We start from the raw sequence: 20,134 nt of genomic DNA, 5'->3' as shown, positions 1-20,134 counted from the left end.
CCCCCAAAAAAGAGAGGAGGGGCATGAGGCAGTGAACAGAGATATAGTTAAGAGTCTCATTTAGATGTATGATGGCACAGATGTATTGTTGCCCTATTCCAATCTCAGAGAAATAAAGGGGGAAGTAGATCAAAAAAAAGGTTTTAAAGCTTTTTAGAATCCTCTGCAATCTAACGCTAAGGGCTGGGTTGTCCTGAAAACCCCCAATGCTGGTCCTGACACAGCTCTGGGGGCCATTCGCACAAGAGGAAATAACTAACCTCACTACATAGAGTACATGGAAACCAGCAGCACGTATGCAGACGAGCATAACAGAACAGTGAGTGGGTAAGATGGAGCATGTCAAAATATGACAGGGGGCCATAAAAAAAAACCAGTAGCCTCCAGAGACAGAGATCTGTAAACCACCACACAAATGGAAGTTGCAGCCAGGACAGATAAAACCATTCAAAGACAGAGCCTAGAGAGAAAAGAGTAAGGGGACCAAGGATCAAAATGGTGATGGCCATTGACCGAGCAAGGCAAAGAAGAAGTTAGTGAAGGGAAAAGGTGAAAACACAAGGGCATTTTAAAAACTGAGGTTTATAATTTGCTATTTGTAACTGACAATAATTAATTGAGTCTCCTGTGACAGAGCAGATTTTAAATAGCATAATTCCTTTTAAAAAAATCTAGGTTTTTATCCAGCCTCTTGCTGATTTTTCTCAATGATCTTTCAAGCAGAGTCAAGAGCAACAACATGGAATGTGCACAGGTTCACTTGAAAGGTAAGGTTAAGTGATGACTTTATTGTGGTCCTTAAGTACCACACTGGGAGAAAATTTGATAACATAGGGCTGCTTAAATTACTCAAAGCATAACAAAAGCTAACACGCAGTAGCTGAAAATAGATTAATTCAGATGGGAAAGAAGTGAGAATGACTGACCCTGGAACAACTACCTGACTTAGGGGCAGAGATTATAGCTTGAAATATCCTAAATAAAAACTGTAGGTCTCCTTGAAAGAAATGCTCTTGCTCATCTGGAAGTTAACAAGATTTGATGTAACATATCACCAAGTGATTTCTACAATCTGCATCATGCAAGAGGTCAGAAGAGATCATCATAACGGTTTCTTCTTGGCTTCTATGACTACTAATCTCTTCTCTCCTCCCACACCTGCAATTATGAGCGTAGTGATAAATGTTGCTAATGATGAAAGTGATCAAGTTGTATAGCACACATAGTTATTTAAAAAAAACAACACAACTACTACCTAACCTTTGGGTTCATAGTATTCCATGTAGTATTACCTTTTAGTCAGTCAATTACTGATCTATACTTCTGGGCATCTTTCTATGCCAACCCCTATGCCTAGGGTAAACCCCATCTCCTCCTCCTTGCATTCTGTTTTCCTAAAACCTTGGTCGTCTCCACTATGCTTTCCAGTGCTCACCTCTACCCGCAAGGTATCTTCATTTATTAATGGTTATTTCAGGGGTCAGCAACACTTTTGGCCAGAATGCCAAACACACCCCAACCCTGATCCATACCTCAACTTGGCATGCCAGGGGGAGACCGCAGGGAAGCTGTGAAGGGCCTAATCCTCACTGGTGGCAGCAACTGCACGTGTGCTTCTAGGCAGACAGTGGGGGAGGAGCCAGGGTTGCGCTGCCCCAGCCCCTTTCCTGCACTGCGTCCCGAGGCGCATGTGTGCAGTTGCCACCAGCACAGAGCTGGTGCCGGTCCTCCACAGCCTGGTGCAACTGTTTGCAGCATGCCAGTCCCTTCCTCTAGCTGCCCGGGGCAGCACAACCACAGCCTCTCCCCCGCTGTTCACCCAGAGGTGCACATGTGGCCGCCACCACTATGGAACCTGGCCAAGGGCTCCAGAGCCTGGTACAGCTGTTTGCAGCCTCCTGGCTGCCTACCACAGCCAGCCTGAGCTCTGACTACTTGTAACAGGTGGCTGGCAGGCTCTTGAGCACTGGCACTGGCTCCATGGAAGTGGCAGCAGCAGTTGTATGCACATTTCTGGGCACATAGTGGAGGAAGGGCTGGAGTTGCGCTACCCCAGGCCCCTCCCCTGCTATCTGCCCAGAAACGTACATACACCCACTACCACCACAGAATCCAGCCAGGACTCAGGAGCCCAGTGCAGCTGTCTGCAGCCTCACAGCTGCAGCTGGTCCAGGACCTAGGCAGCTGCTGCCAGTCATGAAGCCTGAGCTGCCTGCAGCAGGGCTCGCAGCCTTCCTGCCACATGCAGCCTAGGCTGTGTGGCCAGCGGCAGCTGCCCCGAGCCTGGGCCAGCTGTGACATGTTGAGCAAAATGCCCTTGAGTGCCATATACTCTGGCATGCATGCTGGGCGTTGCCAACCCCTGGGTTATCCCAGTTTTATAGCAATGCTAGACTCTAAGCACCAATGCAAGTTGTAGTATGCGCCTCTTAAGTGGCACATATTAAATACAGGTGATAAAGATAAACATTACTCTATGGACATGTCAAGTACTACATTTTCAGTTGAAAAATTTGCTAAGGGGCAGGAATATCTTCTTGAGCTACTACAAAAGAATTTAAACTGGCTCTAGAACTTTTAGCAACACTTAAAACATGATAGGGTAACTAATATATTTTCTGTGAAATCTTTGCCTACTTCCTAATTCAGCCCACCATGTTGTCCTTGTCACATGAAACACAGAAAAGAAAACTGTTCATCATACAACGTATTTAAAAACAAAAGTAACAAAAAACCCCAACCACAACTATCTTAATATCCATGCCAAAAGCAATGTTATCCAGAATATCCTTTCATGCTCCTGGTCACACAATTTGGTTTTTAGCATATCCTAACTATAGGAAAAGGGAGTATAAATAATGAACCAAACAAACTTAGTCTCTTGAAACTACCACAAAGAAATGAAGCTAAAGATTACTATTCATTATGTAATCTCTAGCATAGTGATGTTACATCCATTACTTAAATTCCTGAAAACAGTGCAAACAGTTGCAACAGTGCAAGTACTTACTTGTCTCCAAAAAATTTCTTCCAAAATTCAGCAGCATCTGCTTTTGTGATACGGAAGTTGTCACCCTGGAACTGGCCGTTCGGAAAGATAGCTTTGATTTCTGCCAACATATGGCTGAAGATAAGGGACAGCTTTGTAAGATTTCGCCTGCAGGAACAAAAGAACGGTGGAACATCTTAATACTAGCAAATAAGTTTTCATTTTCCCATTTATTTTTAGTGTTTATATAATCATGATCTAATGGAGTGAAAACACAGAACCTCCCATGCAATTTCCAGGCAAGACAGTAAGTTTTACTATGTATTTTCACGTGTTAAAAATATTTCCATCCTAGTATCTATGCATACATTCCATCAACAAATTATACTTTACAGAAAGAAAAACTCAACTTTCATTCAGCAACAGAATAGGCTTTTTTTTAAATCACTTTTGATGCCTTACGATTTGTCTCTTATCTAAGGTCAGAACCTGAATTTAACTTTTATATGTTGTAGGATTGCTTCTTAAATTCCCACCTCATCAGTGCACAAGTACTGAATATTGGTTAATTGATTACTGTGCACATGGACAAATTACCGAAGACAAACTTTCATCTGTAATACAAATTAGATATCAACACAGGTTTTCAGAAATACAGAGTTAACCAGGCACTATACTACATCCTAACCATCCTGCCTATGGCATTTTTATTTTCTTGATTCTTTTCACCTTTTCTTTATTGCAGAAGCATCCTACTCTGGAAAGGCCAGATGGTCCATTCCCAAATTATAGCCCTCAGGTAATTTTTTTTTTAAAATCATGTATCTACAAAGATTAAGTAATCACATGTTTTTAAAAACTCCCTTGACATGGCAGTCACTAACTAACAACATAATAAAATGTGTTCACCAACTGTGTGCAAGTATTTTGAAACTGCTTGTAGTTTTTTTGTTTTGTTTTATGAAAAGCAGACATAAATCAGGTCTTTCTAGCCACATGACAACCTTAAGGTCTTAACAGATCAAGTTATCCAAGCGAACAGAAATGCTCTCTTTTTCAAAATGGAAAGAATATGATTTTCCTTGATCACTAAACTCAGAGAGTGAACCCGACTACCCAGCTTTTCCAAAAGAAAATTTTTAACTAGAATTAAACAGAAATATGGAAAAAAATTTGGTCAGAAGAAATGAATATTCAGAAACTGGAAGAGGATTGTATAACGTAAGCTGAATTGCAGGAGGTTTTACTACCAAGAAAGCTATTATAACTATCATTATAATAAAAATCTATGTAATTAAAAAACCTGATGAGTATACACTCTCATATCCTAAAATGACTGTAGGGTTAATTCTTCTGAAGTCTTCCCATTAATGTAGCAAAGTCAGATGTCTATAATTAGGATGTCCAACTGTTCCTTATTCTCTGGATTTGTTCTTCTCTATCCTCCTTGGTAAAGCCTTTGTTCTTTAATTAAACCCGTATGTTCTTTATTTTTTCCTCTGTAGAACTCAGGCCTGAAAATCAGTATAAACAACAGCCATCTCATGGTGACCTTTTCAATTGCCAAGTCCTCCTCCTCCTGCCCTTCACACCTTCGAGGTCTGTCCCCCACATCTGTAAAGACTTAACCACAAAGGGAAGAGCTACAGAATCAACAGCATTCAATGGGACTACTCATGTGCTTTGACAGGCACGTTATTAGGTGCCTCACAGAGTACAGATCAGTGCAGATATTGCACTACACTACACTACAGACCCCTCAAGCAACTTAGGTACAACCAAAGTTTGGGCAAGGAGTCAGACACCACTTTCAAGCAAAACTGCTCTTCCTTGATTTCATTAGGAATGTAGGCACTCTCTACTTGCCCCCTAAGACACCATGTGGATTGTGTCTAGCAATGTGCTAGATGCTTTGGTTTTGGAAATTATTCTGTAATTAAAGGGGCTTTCCTAACATGAATGGAAAGCAACCTATCCTAATAAGATAGGGCAATATTCCCTACTCTGTTATGAAATTTGATCTATTTTGATGCCAAAATAGATTAATTGCAATTAAAAAGCCAAGTTGACAAGGTACATTACCATAGTTGATGAGCTCTCTATTTAACCAGTGTTAAGTCACTGATGTCTTGTTTCATTAAATTAAAAAAAATCCCAAAAGACCCAAAAAAGCTTTTTTTTAAAGTGATACATGCATTTAATATTCTAGAGAAGAATGTATAGTAAATGGCTTTGGAAATGAAGACTCATAACTAATATTAGAAAGAAAACAGTAAGTTTTGAAGGGAAGGTATACCACTAAGACACATTCAAACAAAAGCATCCAGATGAAAGTCTTTCACTGCCATCACTGCATAATCAAGGGCTAGCAATTTTCTAAATTGAGACATTTCTTTATGGTTCCAAAAAAATTAAGATGTAGATCAGATTTATGCTGTTCTAACTTAATAAATTTTGTGCGTTATAAAAATATTTTACCCAAAATGACAGCATTACAAGGAATTATAAAAAGTGTAAGATCTCTTATTTAGAGCCAGGTACAATTTTTTTCATATTAAAAAAAACAAAACCCCAAATGTTTTAATTCTTTTTTGCATAAACAAATACAAATAAAACACATTTTCCACTTAAATATCTCCTCAGTTTTTTTGCCAATTTGAATGAAAAAACAAAAAACAAACACAGTGAATCTATGAACTTGCACAAAGAATGTGTATAAATCGTAGAACATCCCTCCCAAAACCAGTGCCAACTGCATGGGCATGTTCTCAACTGTGTTTGGCACAAAAAGGGAAAGAAGAGTCAAAGTCTTTAAATGATCTACATTCTACTCCAATCCTCAGGTTCCCTTCCTCCAGTACGCAACTGAGGGGCTACTCTAAATTGTGCTCAGCTATACTACCCCATTTCAACTTGGGATGACCAGACAGCAGCAGCACTCCAGCCATTACATCACCATCACAATCTCAACAGGTTCTTATTATTGGCCCAATCCTGGCAGGAAGTGGTGGTGCTGGGCCCCTGGGGCTCAATTCTGGCACACTGGGCAGGGATTGAGTGGTGCCAGGGTCCAGGGCCTGATCCTGATGCATGGGGCTCAGTCCAGCTAGAGGACCAGCCACATGACACTTATCTGGCTTCCATGGCCAAAAGGCTGAGTGCCAATGAGGTAGACAGGCTCCGCTCCATAATGACTTCTTACTTCAACAGATACTATTCACAGCACTAGAGGTTTTTAGAATCAGAAACACAAATTCTGATAACTTCTTCTCTGTACAGTTTAGATGAGCATGGATTACCAATGAGCATAAAGAAGTACAACATAGAACGTGAGTGCTCCTTTCCCTTTCCTTGATGGGCCAAAAAGTCATCCTAATTTGGAAAACCTGCTTCAGACCTCTGTGCCTCATCAGCCCTATACAGGAGTTGCACATGGAATTTCTCTTAAGTGCCTGGCAGGGAGTGTCCAAAACCCTTTGAATACTCTATGAAAGCTTTCTATGACATCCCATGTAGCCACACTGAGACTATACCAATTGAAAGACCAGGTAACACATTATAGATGCACTCTTATATAACCAATTATATATTTCATAGACATTAGGGCTGGAAGGAACCTGGAAGATCGAGTCCACCCCTTCTCCCTAGGGGCAGAAAGTTAGCTAGGGTCAAAGGAGCCCATCAAGATAAGCATCCAAAAGTCTCTTAAAGGAGTCCAGATTAGGTATGCACTGTATATAGATCTGCAATCAGCTTCCTCAGTCTTCTATAAACTCACTGATGACTTCCTCAGTCTTCCTGGAAGACTGATGTCCTCATATCAAGAGACTGCCAGTGGCAATGATGGTTTCAGTATCCTGAGCAACTGGCATGCAGACTCTACAATTACTCTGTAGGCACACAGACATCCTGGTACTAGGCTGGAGGTGTGCATTTCCTTTCCCAGACCTACCTACAAAGTGCCTACATGCTTTCATGAATTCCAATAGCACAACTAGAGTGGGGTGACAAGGGCACCCACCTCGGGTGCCAATGTGGGTGATGGTGAAAAATCTTCTTTAGCCACAGCTGCACAGTCACCATAGCAGAGACAACCAGATGTCTTGACAGCCCCTGCACATGGCAGCTGCCCCAGGCACCCTGCCACATATTACACTGGTGATGAATTTCATCCTGGGTTAATGTGTTGTTCTACTCTGAGAAGACAAAACTGGGAATGATAGGCTGAAAGACACCGTGGAGTATTTACCACAAGCAGCTTGGTCTACTACAAAGCGTGAGTGTGGGTCCTTCTGCACTCTTTAGTGTTAATAAAACACTGGGTAGAAATATGACCTGTTAAGTAAGGCACTGGAGTTGGATTCTTTAGACCCTGGTATCAATGCCCAGCTCAGCCACATTCTTGGTGTGACAGTTAGAAAGTCTCTTTCTCCCTAAATACATCCCCCCGTTTCATGAGGCAGTTGTATGGATGAAATCCATTAATTACTCCAAATAGTCAAATACTAAGGTTATTTCAGATTCAGGTATTAAACTATTTAAAAGATACACCAGAGGAGATGCACTTGGATTGTTTGAACCAATCCTGAGAAGATTTAGATATTCCTTTCTTCCAAAGTTTCAAGCTTAAAAAAAACAAAAAAACAAAAAAAAGATATATAAAAAATTATCATCACACAAGGAAAGAGTGAAGTGAAGAGAAGAGAACACAGAACAAGGGAAATCCAGGATGCTTGAGTATATCCTACCTTTTTACTGCACTGGCATACATAAATAAGAACTTCATTCATGTTAAATACAAGAATGGTTACTGTGGTAATAGGAATATACAATATGACTAATTAACAGCATTAACTTAATTTTACAGGCTGAACAGCTGCTTCTTTTCCCATTTCATCTGAGCCGATTGAATACCTAGTATAGATCCTCCCCTGTGTCAGTCTGATTTTCATTGCATTTACAATTAGAGCTTTTTATCTGAAAATCCAGTTAGGTTTCTACAACTCACCTGGAGTCGCACAGTATTTTCAGCTTCTACATATGACTGCCACTGGAGAGGTAGTACATAGTTTCATAGTAGCTAGGGTCAGGAGGGACCTGAACAGATCATCTAGCCTGACCCCCTGCCACAGGCAGGAATGAATGCTGGGTTCACAAGACCCCAGACAGGTGATCATCCAAGCTCCTCTTGAATATGCCCAAGGTAGGGGCGAGGACCACCTCCCTGGGAAGTTGGTTCCAGATTTTGGTCACCTTAACTGTAAAATATTGCTTTCTGATCTCCAACCTAAACCTATTTTCCATCAGCTAATTACCATTGTTCCTTGTCACCCCAGGTGGTGCTGGAGAGAAAAGAGCTCTGCCTATTTGCTGTTGATCCCCCTTGATGAGGGGGCTCAGGTCCCCCCTCAGCCTCCTCTTGCTGAGGCTGAACAGGTTCAGGTCTTTCAGTCTCTCCTCACAGGGCCTGTCCTGCTGCCCTCTCACCAAGCGGGTAGCCCTCCTCTGAACCCTCTCCAGGCTGGCCACATCCCTTTTGAAGTGCGGTGCCCAGTACTGGACGCAGTACTCCAACTGCGGCCTGACCAAAGTCGCATAGAGGGGGAGTATCACCTCTCTGGACTGGCTTGAGATGCATCTTTGGATGCATGACAAGGTATGGCTGGCCTTGCTGGCTGCGGTCTTGGCACTGGCGGCTCATGTTCATCTAGGAGTCAATAATGACTCCGAGATCCCTTTCCACCTCTGTGCTTTCAAGATGGAAACTCCCCAGCCTGTATGTATGCTGTGGATTCCTTCTCCCAAGGTGCAGCACCCTGCATTTGTCTACGTTGAACCCCATGCTGTTCTCGTCTGCCCACTTTTGTAGTCTGTCTAAATCTAGTTGCAGCCTCTCTCTCCCTTCAAGTGCGTCCACCCCGCCCCACATCTTAGTGTCATCAGCAAACTTGGACAGCGTGCTTTCCACCCACTTGTCCAAGTTGCTGATGAAGATGTTAAACAGTGCGGGCCCGAGGACCGAGTGCAGTGCAGTGTTTTTTAAGTGTTTTCTAACACTGAAAACTCTTGTATAATGCCATATGCCCTGTGAAAGGGTGCACTTTTATACGCTTTGAAGATCCGTCTATTCAGAGTTGACGGAGGGAGATGTTTATATACGAGTCAGATGTGTCTATGTATAAAAAATATGGAAAGGCAGGAGTTCTGCCAACTCTGAAGTCAATGGTCAGACAAGATGGTCAATGGAGCTCTGCTGATTTATACAGATAAGGACAGGCATATTTTTTACATTTTAAAAATCTGTAAGCATTCAAAGCAATTAGCCAACATTACGGAGTAATTACTTGTCAGAAACAATCGTCTAAAACAAAGCAATTTGTGAGAATAGAGCCTGAAATGGAGAGTGCTAAGAATGTTTGCTGTTATGCCGATCACAAACTGCTCTTCACAAACCAATTTTTTCTTCATATTTAGCTAAAATATTTATTCCCAGGCTCAAATGATGTCTGCACGTACTTCATACCAGAAGGAATTTTCACCATTCAGTTATAAGCATGTGAAAACAGGGCTTAATAAAAAGGACATGTTACAGTATCTCAAGCGTAACTACAGTGGCCCTAGAAAGTAATAGATTTTTAAAGCAAAGTTCTACTCTACAGGTTCCATAAAATGGAAAAAGTTAAGCATGACTGGCAAGCAATAACACAGGCAAGTTGGGGATGTGTCGATATTTCACACACTACACACAAGTGAATTTTTTACTTCTTAGGAAACAGTAGTGAACAGAGCCCTGAACTGGGAGTTAGGAGGCTCCTGGGTTCCACTGCCACCAATTTGGTGGATAAGGTCAGGTAAACTAGTATGTCTGTGCCTCTGCTTCTCCATCTGAAATATTAGGTGAGCAGCAAAATACTTCTGAGATTGACAGGTGAAACTGTCCCATTTTCTAGGAGAAGACAGTCACCACCAGAATCATTAGATAGGCTCAACATATAAGTAAGCAAGCAAAGCAAACAGAGGTCTGCAGGACTTCCTCCAAGTTCATCACTGAGCCTCATATTAAAAGCTGTCTTGATTAACATTTATGTCCAGTCAACTATCCTTATATCTATATAGATAATACGAAAACATTATCATCTGCCTGACTTTTTTGCACATTCCCCTCATTTCTATTGAAATAGTTCTGCTTGGATGCTATCCACTGTCTTTTGATCGAAGTCACAGCTCTGCCTCATGTTTTGCAATAATTCACAAACTTAGAGGCCTGTCCTAATAAATGACAAGATAGCTCATGTTGCCAGCTCAAGTTCAAAAATAAAACTTAAATCAGCCTTCAATAAGAAAAACCACCAGAATAAAATTCTATTAGATCTAGAATACCTTTAATCAAATGGAATTGGCAACAAATATCTTTGCAAGTCATGTCTGGAAAAAAGGAGCTCAGTTTATTATTAAGGAAAAAATAATTCACTTTACTAGGTTTTTATTTAGAATACATATAGAAAGACAGCTCTATTAGCTGGCAAAACTGCACAGATAAAAACAGAGATAGAAAAATGCAAATGTGAAGAGGACTTGCCAGATGAAATGTTAAATTTTTGTCCAAATCTAAAAGCCCCCAAAATAAAGGCTTTATAATCTAAAGTATACATATAAAGCTCATTTCCCCATGAGTTATATTTATCTATAAAAACATTTCAGGTCCATGGGTTCAGCTTGCAATAGAACTCTGAGATCATACCAGATGTGGTGTACCAATTCATGGGAAAGTAATACTTTCTTACCAAACAGAGCTGCTCTGGGCTTCCTTCATTAATTTATTTTTGGGGTGCTCAATTAACCATGAAACTAACCATTTCATTTTTATGGTAATGAAAACCATAGAAATACCAATAGAATTAACTGTGCATCTAATGTCTGCCTGTTTCTTCTCCCCCTAACCACGTACATTTTATTTTCCAATACCTATTCTATTAGCTTGCCTTCTGCAAGAATGAAACAGTCTGTTCCTGACAAGATTGCCCATTCTATCAATCATGAACTCCCAGAGCGGTAAGAATGGCTACAGCTGTGACTGTATTGGATTTATCTACAAATTACCTTGGGAGATTCTCTGAAGAGGCACATAAGAACTGCAGAAGTGTGACCTAAGAAAGCCAAGCTTCTCAAGATACCAGTACTTCCTGCAATTTAAAGCCATTCTTGCTCTTCCTGTTCTACTCATCTAGAACAGTGTTTCCCAAACTTTTCCAGCCCAAGGCACAACTTACATTAACAAAAATTTTCCACGGCACACCTGTTAAGGCATTACCCATCCCCATACTCATGAGCTCATTGTAGCTCATTGCTGCAGCAAAATTCTGCGGCACACCTGTTCATTTCTGACGCCCCAACATTGTGCCGTGGCACACCGGTTGGGAAATATTGCTCTAGAACATTTCCTCCTATAGACAGAAGATTGGGAGAGGGAGGGGCAACAAAACCAACGAGTAACAACAGCTCAACCCCTGCAACTGTAGAAAATTGGATGTGGGACGTACCTCCCTAATCTTAACAAGTCATCCATATTTAAAACTTGAGAGCATAGCTGTCCAACTGGGAGTCTAGGGGCTTCGGGATGCCCCCAATTTGTGGCTCCTGGGCTTCCACGTAGCTATTGCTCTCCAGCTACAGCAGCAGTTGGAGGTCTCTAGGCTCCCCCAGCTTTTACTTCTTGTCCCCACCCTGGAGGGCAATACAGACCTTGGCCCAGGATTGTGATAGTGCAGTGGGGGAGGCCTGCAGCTCAAAAGCTGAGGGTGAGGAGGCGACAGACACATGAATATAGCCCAAAGGATGCCTGCGGCTCATTCTAACGTAGCCCATGCAGCTCTCACTGGTGTGGCCCGAGCACATCCTTTCTAAACCACAGCTGACCTGGCTGCCAAATACAGGGATAAATACAAATTGCTTTTAAAAGCATATGATGGAAGGGAATAGAGTTGACAGACTGTGGTATTGGTTTGGGAGTCAGAAAGACTGGGGTCTACTGCTTAACTTTGCCACTGATTCATACATAACCCATGGACAAGTTACCTGGCCTGTGTCCCTCATCTATACAGTGGCAATGAGAATGCTTACCTCCCTCAGAGGGGTACTATGCGATTTAACCAACAATTAAATACACTGGGTGCATAGAAGGAAAGCACCGCCAGTATAAACTATAACTCCAAATGGTTTTTTAATCATCAAATTTTGTTCTTGCAACCTGAAAATTTGACTTTGCCAGTAGCAGGGAAGAACAACTCACACTGAATAAAAGACTCCTTCTGGTCCAGGCTTGTACAACATACGGCCCGCGATGTGGCCCTCCAAGCCATTTTCTGAGGCTCGAGGTGCTGCAACAGGGAACGAAAGTAAACACTGTACTTTCGTTTCGGGGGGGGGGGGGGGGGGCGGGAGGTGATGTGATGCCGCTTCCTGTGAGGTCTTTCAATATGGCTCGCCAGCCAACTGGGTGATAAAAAAAAATTCATGATCCAGCCCCACATTCAAAAAGGTTGGACACCCTGTTCTAGTCCATCTATTTTAGCCACAGCTTTCCTGACAAATGCTGAGAACATCATACCATCCCCTAAACAACTAAAGAACTACTGCTGCTAATAGTTAATAGAAGGGGTTGGGAAGAGTCAAAATTTGGGAAAAGATTACTTAAGGAAAACAAAGAAAGTTGCTCATCATGGCAACTCATAACTCCATTTTTCCTTTCCTTTTATAATTCATTTACCACCACCCCCACTTAATGGTCCTTCTTTTCCTTGCGACTAGAAGAGCAAATGAAAATCCAACCTATCTGTTCATCTATCAGCATGACTTCTAGAGCAGATTATTCAAGAATGGGAGCAGGAACAGTTCCGTGAAGCAGAGACATGGGAGAGATATAGAATAAAGAAAAAAAATACAATGTAAAGCGTTTATCCAAATCCAGGACTATAACTCAGGGAACTGATAGGTAGAATCCCCTGGGAAGCCAAGTTAAGGGAGAAAGGGAGAGCTGGTTGTACTTTAAAGAAACCTCACTGAAGACACAGGATCACAACATCACAATGAACAGGAAGGTCAGCTTGGCTTAGCAGGCAATTATACAGTGAGCTAAAACACAAAAAACAAGCTTACAAGAAATGGAAACTTAGACAAACACTAGGAAGAAGTAGAAAAGAATTGCTCGCCCTGCAGAGAAAAAAAAAAGTCAGGAAGGCCAAAGCGCAATCAGAGTTGCAGCGAGTAAGGGATGTGAAGAATAAAAAGAAGGGTTTGTACAAGTATGTCAGCAACAAAAGGAAGGTCAGGGAAAGTGTGAATCCTTTACTAAGTGGGGGAGGCAACCTGGTGACAGAGGATGTGGGAAAAGTCTGAAGTGTCAATGCTTTTTCCATGTCAGGCTTCACAGGCAAGGTCAGCTCCCAGACTACTGCACCTGGCAGCACAGTTCGGGGAGGAGCTGTGCAGTCAGTGGCAAAAGAACACACTGGGGACTACTTAGAGAAGCTAGACATATACAAGTCCATGGGGCCATGGGATGTACCCAAAGGTGCCGAGGGAGTTGGCTGATGCGACTGCATAGCTGCTGGCCATTACCTTTGTGGCAATTGGGAGAGATTCTGGATGACTGGAAAAGGGTGAATATAGTGCCCATTTTTAAGAAAGGGTAGAAGGAGGATCCAGGGAACTACAGACCCGTCAGCCTCACCTCAGTTCCTGGAAAAATAATGAAGCAAGTCCTCAAGAAATGCATTTCTAAGCACTTGGAGAAGAACATGATTAAGAAAGGTCAGCATGGATTCACCAAGGGCAAGTCATACCTGACCAACCTGATTGCTTTTTAGGATGAGATGACTGGCTCTGAGGATGCTGGGAGGGAAGTAGACATGATACACCTTGTCTTTAGCATGGTTTCTGATACAGTCTCCCACAACATTCTCGCAAGCAAGGGAAGGAAGTACAGCTTGTATGAATGGACTGTAAAGGTAGATAGGAAAGTTACTGAATTGTTGGGCTCAAAAGGGTCAATGCCCCAGGGGTCAGCCCATCCCATTTTCAGCAGGAAAATGGGATATAGCGAACCCTTAGCAAGTTTGCAGATGACACCAAACTGGGGGAGGGAAAGAGTAGTAGATATAGTAGATAGGGCTATTCAGCAAGACCTTGACAAATTGGAGGACTGGGCCAAAAAAAAAAAATCTCACGCAAGTCAATAAGGACAAGTGCAAAGTCCTTGGATAGGAACAATCCCATGCACTGGTACAAACTGAGGACTGACTAGCTAAGCAGCAGTTCTGAAGAAAAGGACCTGGGGGTTACAGCAGACAGTACGCTGAATATAAGCCAGCAGTGTGCCCTTGTTGCAAAGAAGGATAAATGACATACTGGGCTGCATTAGTAGGAGTGTTACTGGCAGATCGAGGGAAGTGATTATCTCCCTCTATTCAGCATTGGAGAGGCCACATCTGGAGTACTGTGCCCAGTTTTGGGCCCCCACTACAGACAAAGTGTAGACAAACTGGAGAGACTCCAGCAGAGGGTAATGAAAATGGTTAGAGGGCCGAGACACAAGACTTCTCTGAGGAGAGGTTGAGGGAACCGGTCTTATTTAGTCTGGAGAAGAGAAGGCTGAGAGGGGTTTAAAGGCAACTTTCAACTACCTGAAGTGGGGTTCAAAAGGGGATGGAGCTAGACTGTTCTCAGTGGTGGCAGACGACAGATAAAGGAGCAATGGTCACAAGTTGCAGTAAGGGTCCCATCATATAGGTTTACCCAGCTGCTAGGGCTGCTCCCAAAAGCCTGCCTGGCTGTGCTACCAGCCACATGTGTGCACAGGCACAAAGCGCTCCCTGCCTCCGATCGTTCCCTTACCACCCCCCCCCCCCCCACACACACACACACACTTCCCCAGCCCCAAGCCTCTCCTTGCAGGCTAGAACTCTGCCAGCCTGAAAGGGGGAAATCCACATTGTTCCATGGGAAACAGAAAACCCAAATCTCTGCTAATGAGATATTCCTGAATTTTCATTTAGGGCAATGGGAGCTGCAAATTAGCCCTACACCTTCCCCAAGTGCCACTCCTACTCCCTTCCCTGCCTGTTCTGTGGCTCTGCTTTCTGCCCAATCTGCTGCTTTGCTGCCTGCTCCCTAACCTTCCCGTAGTTGTGCTTCCTGCTCCTTCCACCATCTGCTAGGTGCCACATAGAGGCTGCCTATGTCACCTGTGGCACATGTACCACAGGTTGACCACCCCTGCTCTAGGATATTTATGTCATCAATCCTCACTGCCACAATACCACACATGAGATGAAAAATATCTATTCACTGCCATCTCAAAGAAACAATAGCAATGAGATAAATTACCAAATGTAAATTAATCTTTATAAAGCAAAACAGCTTAAAATGACAAATGTTGAGGTCTTAGCAAAAACTCTGATTTCCCACAGTAATCAAACTCTATATGCTTCTAACAAAACTGACTGCAGAGCTAATGAATAGATAGCCATAGAAATAACCAAGAAGCTCTGGATACTGGCTAAATCGATTTTGTGGGCAGACCTTGTAGGCCAAAGTAATAGGTAATGATATGTGAAACCTTTTGCCTCTAGCCATCCACTCGTAATCCAGTCCACAAAGCAGAATGTCATGCCCATCTGATTGCCTGGGTGATGTTAGTTAGGATCCTTAAATCAGTATAGCAGGCGAGCATCTCCATCAATGAAATCCCCATTATTCCTAGTACCCATAGAGACCACAAGCACTGAATGCTTATGGAAACTAGAGTACACTCTCAGCATAGAAATCTCTCAAGTCAGATTAGAAGCACTGATGAAATAAGGCATGAAAGCAAGCAATTCACAATGCAAATATAAAAGAAAAATATATGCATACGTACACACAATAGTTTTAATATACATAATGTTTTCCACAGATGAAAAAAAAAACCTTATTATTCGCAAGTAATACATTCTGTCCATTTTTTAAAAATTAGTGCCAAGTTATAGGGATCGTTTCCCCCATATCTTTCATACCTATGTGTACATTTATATACAAACACACATGTACTGTACCTTTATATACCATACCTTCTAGATAGCTAAACACACAGCATAGAGAAAGTTATGTAAAACACCACAAAGATTTACCTAAATATATTTAGTACTTTACTATATTAAGCAACAATTTACAAAGGAGTCATTTGATGGTGTGACAAACACCCAATAGTTAATAAAAACTGCTTTAAATGAAAACAAACAAAAAGAGCATGAAACACAAATCCACCCATTCATACTGGTTAAATAACTGATTCATATTTATAAGTCTAAATACCAATACTTCGCAAAAGGGAGTCAATCCCATTACTTTATAGGTAACAACATACACTAAGAGCTAACAGATTTATTGATTTTACCACAGAAGCTTTTAATTGAGCCGACTATTAAACTGTCCTCAGAAAACATGATTTAACATAACGAAAGCTGACACGCATCTCAATGAGAAATCATGCTAGATGCTGGTTTGTCTAGTTACGTTCAACAGTTTTTGTTTAGACAGTCAACTACTATTGTGCTATCTTTCTCCTCAACACCACCAAAGGGGCAGAAACAATGGTCCTAAATAATACTCTCTCTCCCTCGCATGTAAACATCCTTGTCCAAAATGAATATTGTCCGAAGGACATTCATTCAATATCAGTTTACCGGAAAGAACAAATGCCATGTCTTAAAAATAATTCTGTAGTTTGTCAAAGGTGCCAGATGATTGGGGGCAAGTGCTTTTTACTTATGCATGTACTAAAATAAATGTTTAAATTTTCTTGTCTCTGTATATTCATTTGTTTAATGTTTCAAATTATTTATTCAATTAACACCCTCACCAGGAAAAATAGCTAACATGCTCCCAGCTAATTAGAGAGCTGTATCTCACTAAAGGCAATATAAAACCTTTCAAATTATATGACTGAGGTATATATTTTCATCACAAGCTCTTTGCTGCAAATGTCATGTCTACCTAACTGTACATGTTCTTATACCAAGTGCCTTGCGCAGAGTACCCTGACCCGTACTAAGATATTAGGCTGCTACTGTTATACAATTAAAAGACTACCAGTGTACTATAAAGCACAGCTAGTTATTAAATGTTGCCTCATACAATCTCCATTGTAAGCAATTCAAAATTGGGGTTGTAAGAGCTTTTTTTCATGGAACTATAGAAGAGAACAGGTACTGTACAGCAGCTTTTTACCTCCCTAACTCTGTCTAAACACTCTTATATAATATTGCACTAATTGTGTGTTTTTAGTACACTTTGAAAGTAGTAGAAGCTAAATTGTGAAATGGCCTTTTGTGCGGAGTAAAATTATCTGTGTGGACAGTTAGTATGGAAAGGCTACTGTGTTTAATTCACACCTGGGCTTCCTTGTGTAGACAAGCCCACATTTTGCCAAAATTTAATCATTTGGTTATACCAGGCCTGCTCTCTCAGGCTAAATTGGTCTGGAAAACTTAAGTCAAAGCAGTTGGACCATTTCTGAGAACAAGACTGGCAAGAAACATTTTCTCATGCTAAAACATTCTGGCAAACTTCTCTCTGAACATCCTTACTGCCCCTCTGTGCTTTGGACCAGGAACTGAAAATTTCCCCTGTATAAATCTATGCAAATGTGGTCAATTCAGAAGCCTGGAGCAAAAAAACGGTTGCAGAGCCTGAGTGGAGTAGAAGGGTTTAAATTCTCTGAAACTCTTATCCCCACTGAGCATAAAGAAGCCACTCAACTCCGATTATGCAGAAGACACCCATGCACAGTAACTGTGCATGCTCTAAACACATCGATAGAATTATATGCAAGATGCAACTGAGTAGTATTGTGTGTGAAAATACTCTGACAACTTTATATACCGAATCACCTTCAGCCCAGCAAATGTGCACGCACACACACACGTACGTTAGCTCGATTAATTCTGTTTTTACCTTTAGTAGGTAGTATTTACTATTATACTTCAGGGATTACTTTCCTCTATTCAGGGGGCATCAACATTGCAGCTGCTACTTGAGTCCTATTATAACAATATCCACATTTTTCCTTTAAACAGATTTTACTACCATTCCTTCTCTGTTGCATACAGCAATGGCATAACCCATCATTATGAATGCACTTATTTGGGCAATTTAAATAGAATCTGGGCTACATTTACTATGTTTTTAAATCAATATATAAGAGTGCTAGAGACCTACTTCTAAGTTAACAGACTGCTCTGGCAGGCTTGACATGAGCAGCTTATTACAAGTTTTCAATAATATTTAAAAATCATGATTTTACATTCCAGAGATGCATCTATTTCTAAATTCTTCTTGTGCCTCTCTTGCTTGGTGGAGCCAGGGGACTACACATATATGACAATGCAATGTGACAACTCCTCTTTTTTCCCCATGGACTAGAACACAATAATGTTTCTCAAAAGCATAGTCCAAATTAGAGTCAAACTGTTGCCAAATAACCCACAGAAATAATAATCACCTTTCAAACCACATTCTCCTGTAATTCTTAGAGTTAAAGGTTATAGAGTAGCAATCAAGTGTACATAACATTTCCCATTTGCTCAGACATATAAACATTTCAAATCCACTTGAAATCTTTCATTAAAATGGTTTAAACATACATTAAGTTTCCCCATTACATCTTTTTGGAGACGTGGTTTGCATGTCTAATTGCGTTACAAATATCTGAGTGTTACATTTCTAAGCAGTGACATGTCCACACAAGTTCTGCATGCAAATGCATAAAACAAAAATACAAAAGTTTCATTTTGGTCACAGAATGATCACTGTGCATAGGTCGCAGGCAGAATGTAAATTGGCTCTTAAAAGAATAATACCTGGTAGCAATTTGTCAAACAAAGCAATCTACAATTCTCAATCAGTTCTATTGCTTCTACTTTGTCATTTTCAGACATAATTTTACACCAATCATTATTATGTCCTTTCATGTACTATATAGTACGCTTTAAGAAAAACAAAAATAAAAAATGCTGCTGCCATATTCGACTGAGTACTGCATGCACAGAATATTCAAATGTTTAAACAGACATTAAGAACCTTGTCTTTCATGATTCATATCCAATAAGGGTCTAGCCTCAAGTCTACAAATACCAGAAGAGCAGACAAATCAGGAGTGCTATAAAACTTGTAGTACCATGAAAAAAAAAGGCACTGCAGGCAGCCATATTTTTGAGTCCCCTAGCTGGAGTGCGAAAAAGCTACTACAAGAGGCAAGCTCTCTAACCTCAAGCAATAAAACACTTCCCCATGAGCAGTTGCCACCCTTGTGGCAATGTCTAGGCAGGAGGCAGCTGGAGCCCAGCAAGTGCTGCCAGGCTCTTTCAAGAACAAAAGCTTCCTCATGGCTCCACCATTTTTTTCTGGCACACTGGTCTTTTTTTTTTTTTTTTTAAGCCCACACAGCAAAAACGTAGAGTGACAAAAAGCAGCTGGCCACACAACAGCTGATGTTGTGGGACATATAACATTTGTCAATCCTGCCACGGCACTAATAGCTCATCTGAAATGTATGCAATTTCATGGGGGGGGTTACAGTCATACCAGATAGTTTCTAACAAGATAGCCAAGATAAGTCCCCCTAAAACTTCATGTTATTCTGTATTTTTCAGATTATAAATAAAATAATACAAGCGGCATTAAGACAGTCAGCATTGCTTTCCTATTAGATTAGCAGACTTAAAGAAACCTTACACTATGGGTTTAGAGGCTTTGCTAAACTGGGGTATCCACAAGAGTTATACTGAAGTACAAGTTTAACTGTGTATGTAAGCAGGAAGTGCAGGATGATCTTATTGAGGTGCTGTTTCAGTTTGACCCAATAGTGGACTATGTTTTGCTTCTTTCTCTACTTGTGAAAGTAAACTCTTTGTGGGGATAATGAACTCTTAGAAAGAAGCACTAGGTAGTTTCTCTCCAAATAAACTAATATGAAACAGGAACTTAAAACCAAGCCAATTAGATCACCTACTAAAAATGCAAGAGATTCTAGCTCTCATTACCAAATAAAAGATGAAGGAAAGCAGAAGACTTTTTTTTTCCCCCCATTCAATTTAAAACTTGTGAATT

At 41.2% G+C, this 20,134-nt stretch overlaps 1 protein-coding gene across 3 annotated transcripts in view; it reads right to left on the bottom strand.

The window, feature by feature from the left end:
- The window catches only part of CBLB (Cbl proto-oncogene B), a 193,907-nt gene that overhangs the window by 92,570 nt on the left and 81,203 nt on the right, over positions 1-20,134 (bottom strand). For all 3 annotated transcript variants that reach the window (XM_019476402.2, XM_006258138.4, XM_059720558.1), the window contains exon 4: positions 3,011-3,157. In XM_019476402.2, the coding sequence (XP_019331947.2) occupies positions 3,011-3,157 (147 nt within the window). The remainder of the gene's footprint in view (positions 1-3,010; positions 3,158-20,134) is intronic.

This window comes from Alligator mississippiensis, chromosome 1 (assembly GCF_030867095.1).
Source record: "Alligator mississippiensis isolate rAllMis1 chromosome 1, rAllMis1, whole genome shotgun sequence".
NCBI classification, from domain to species: Eukaryota; Metazoa; Chordata; order Crocodylia; family Alligatoridae; genus Alligator; species Alligator mississippiensis.
Note: the sequence above shows the minus strand (reverse complement) of the source record. Positions and strands in the feature narration are given on the sequence as shown.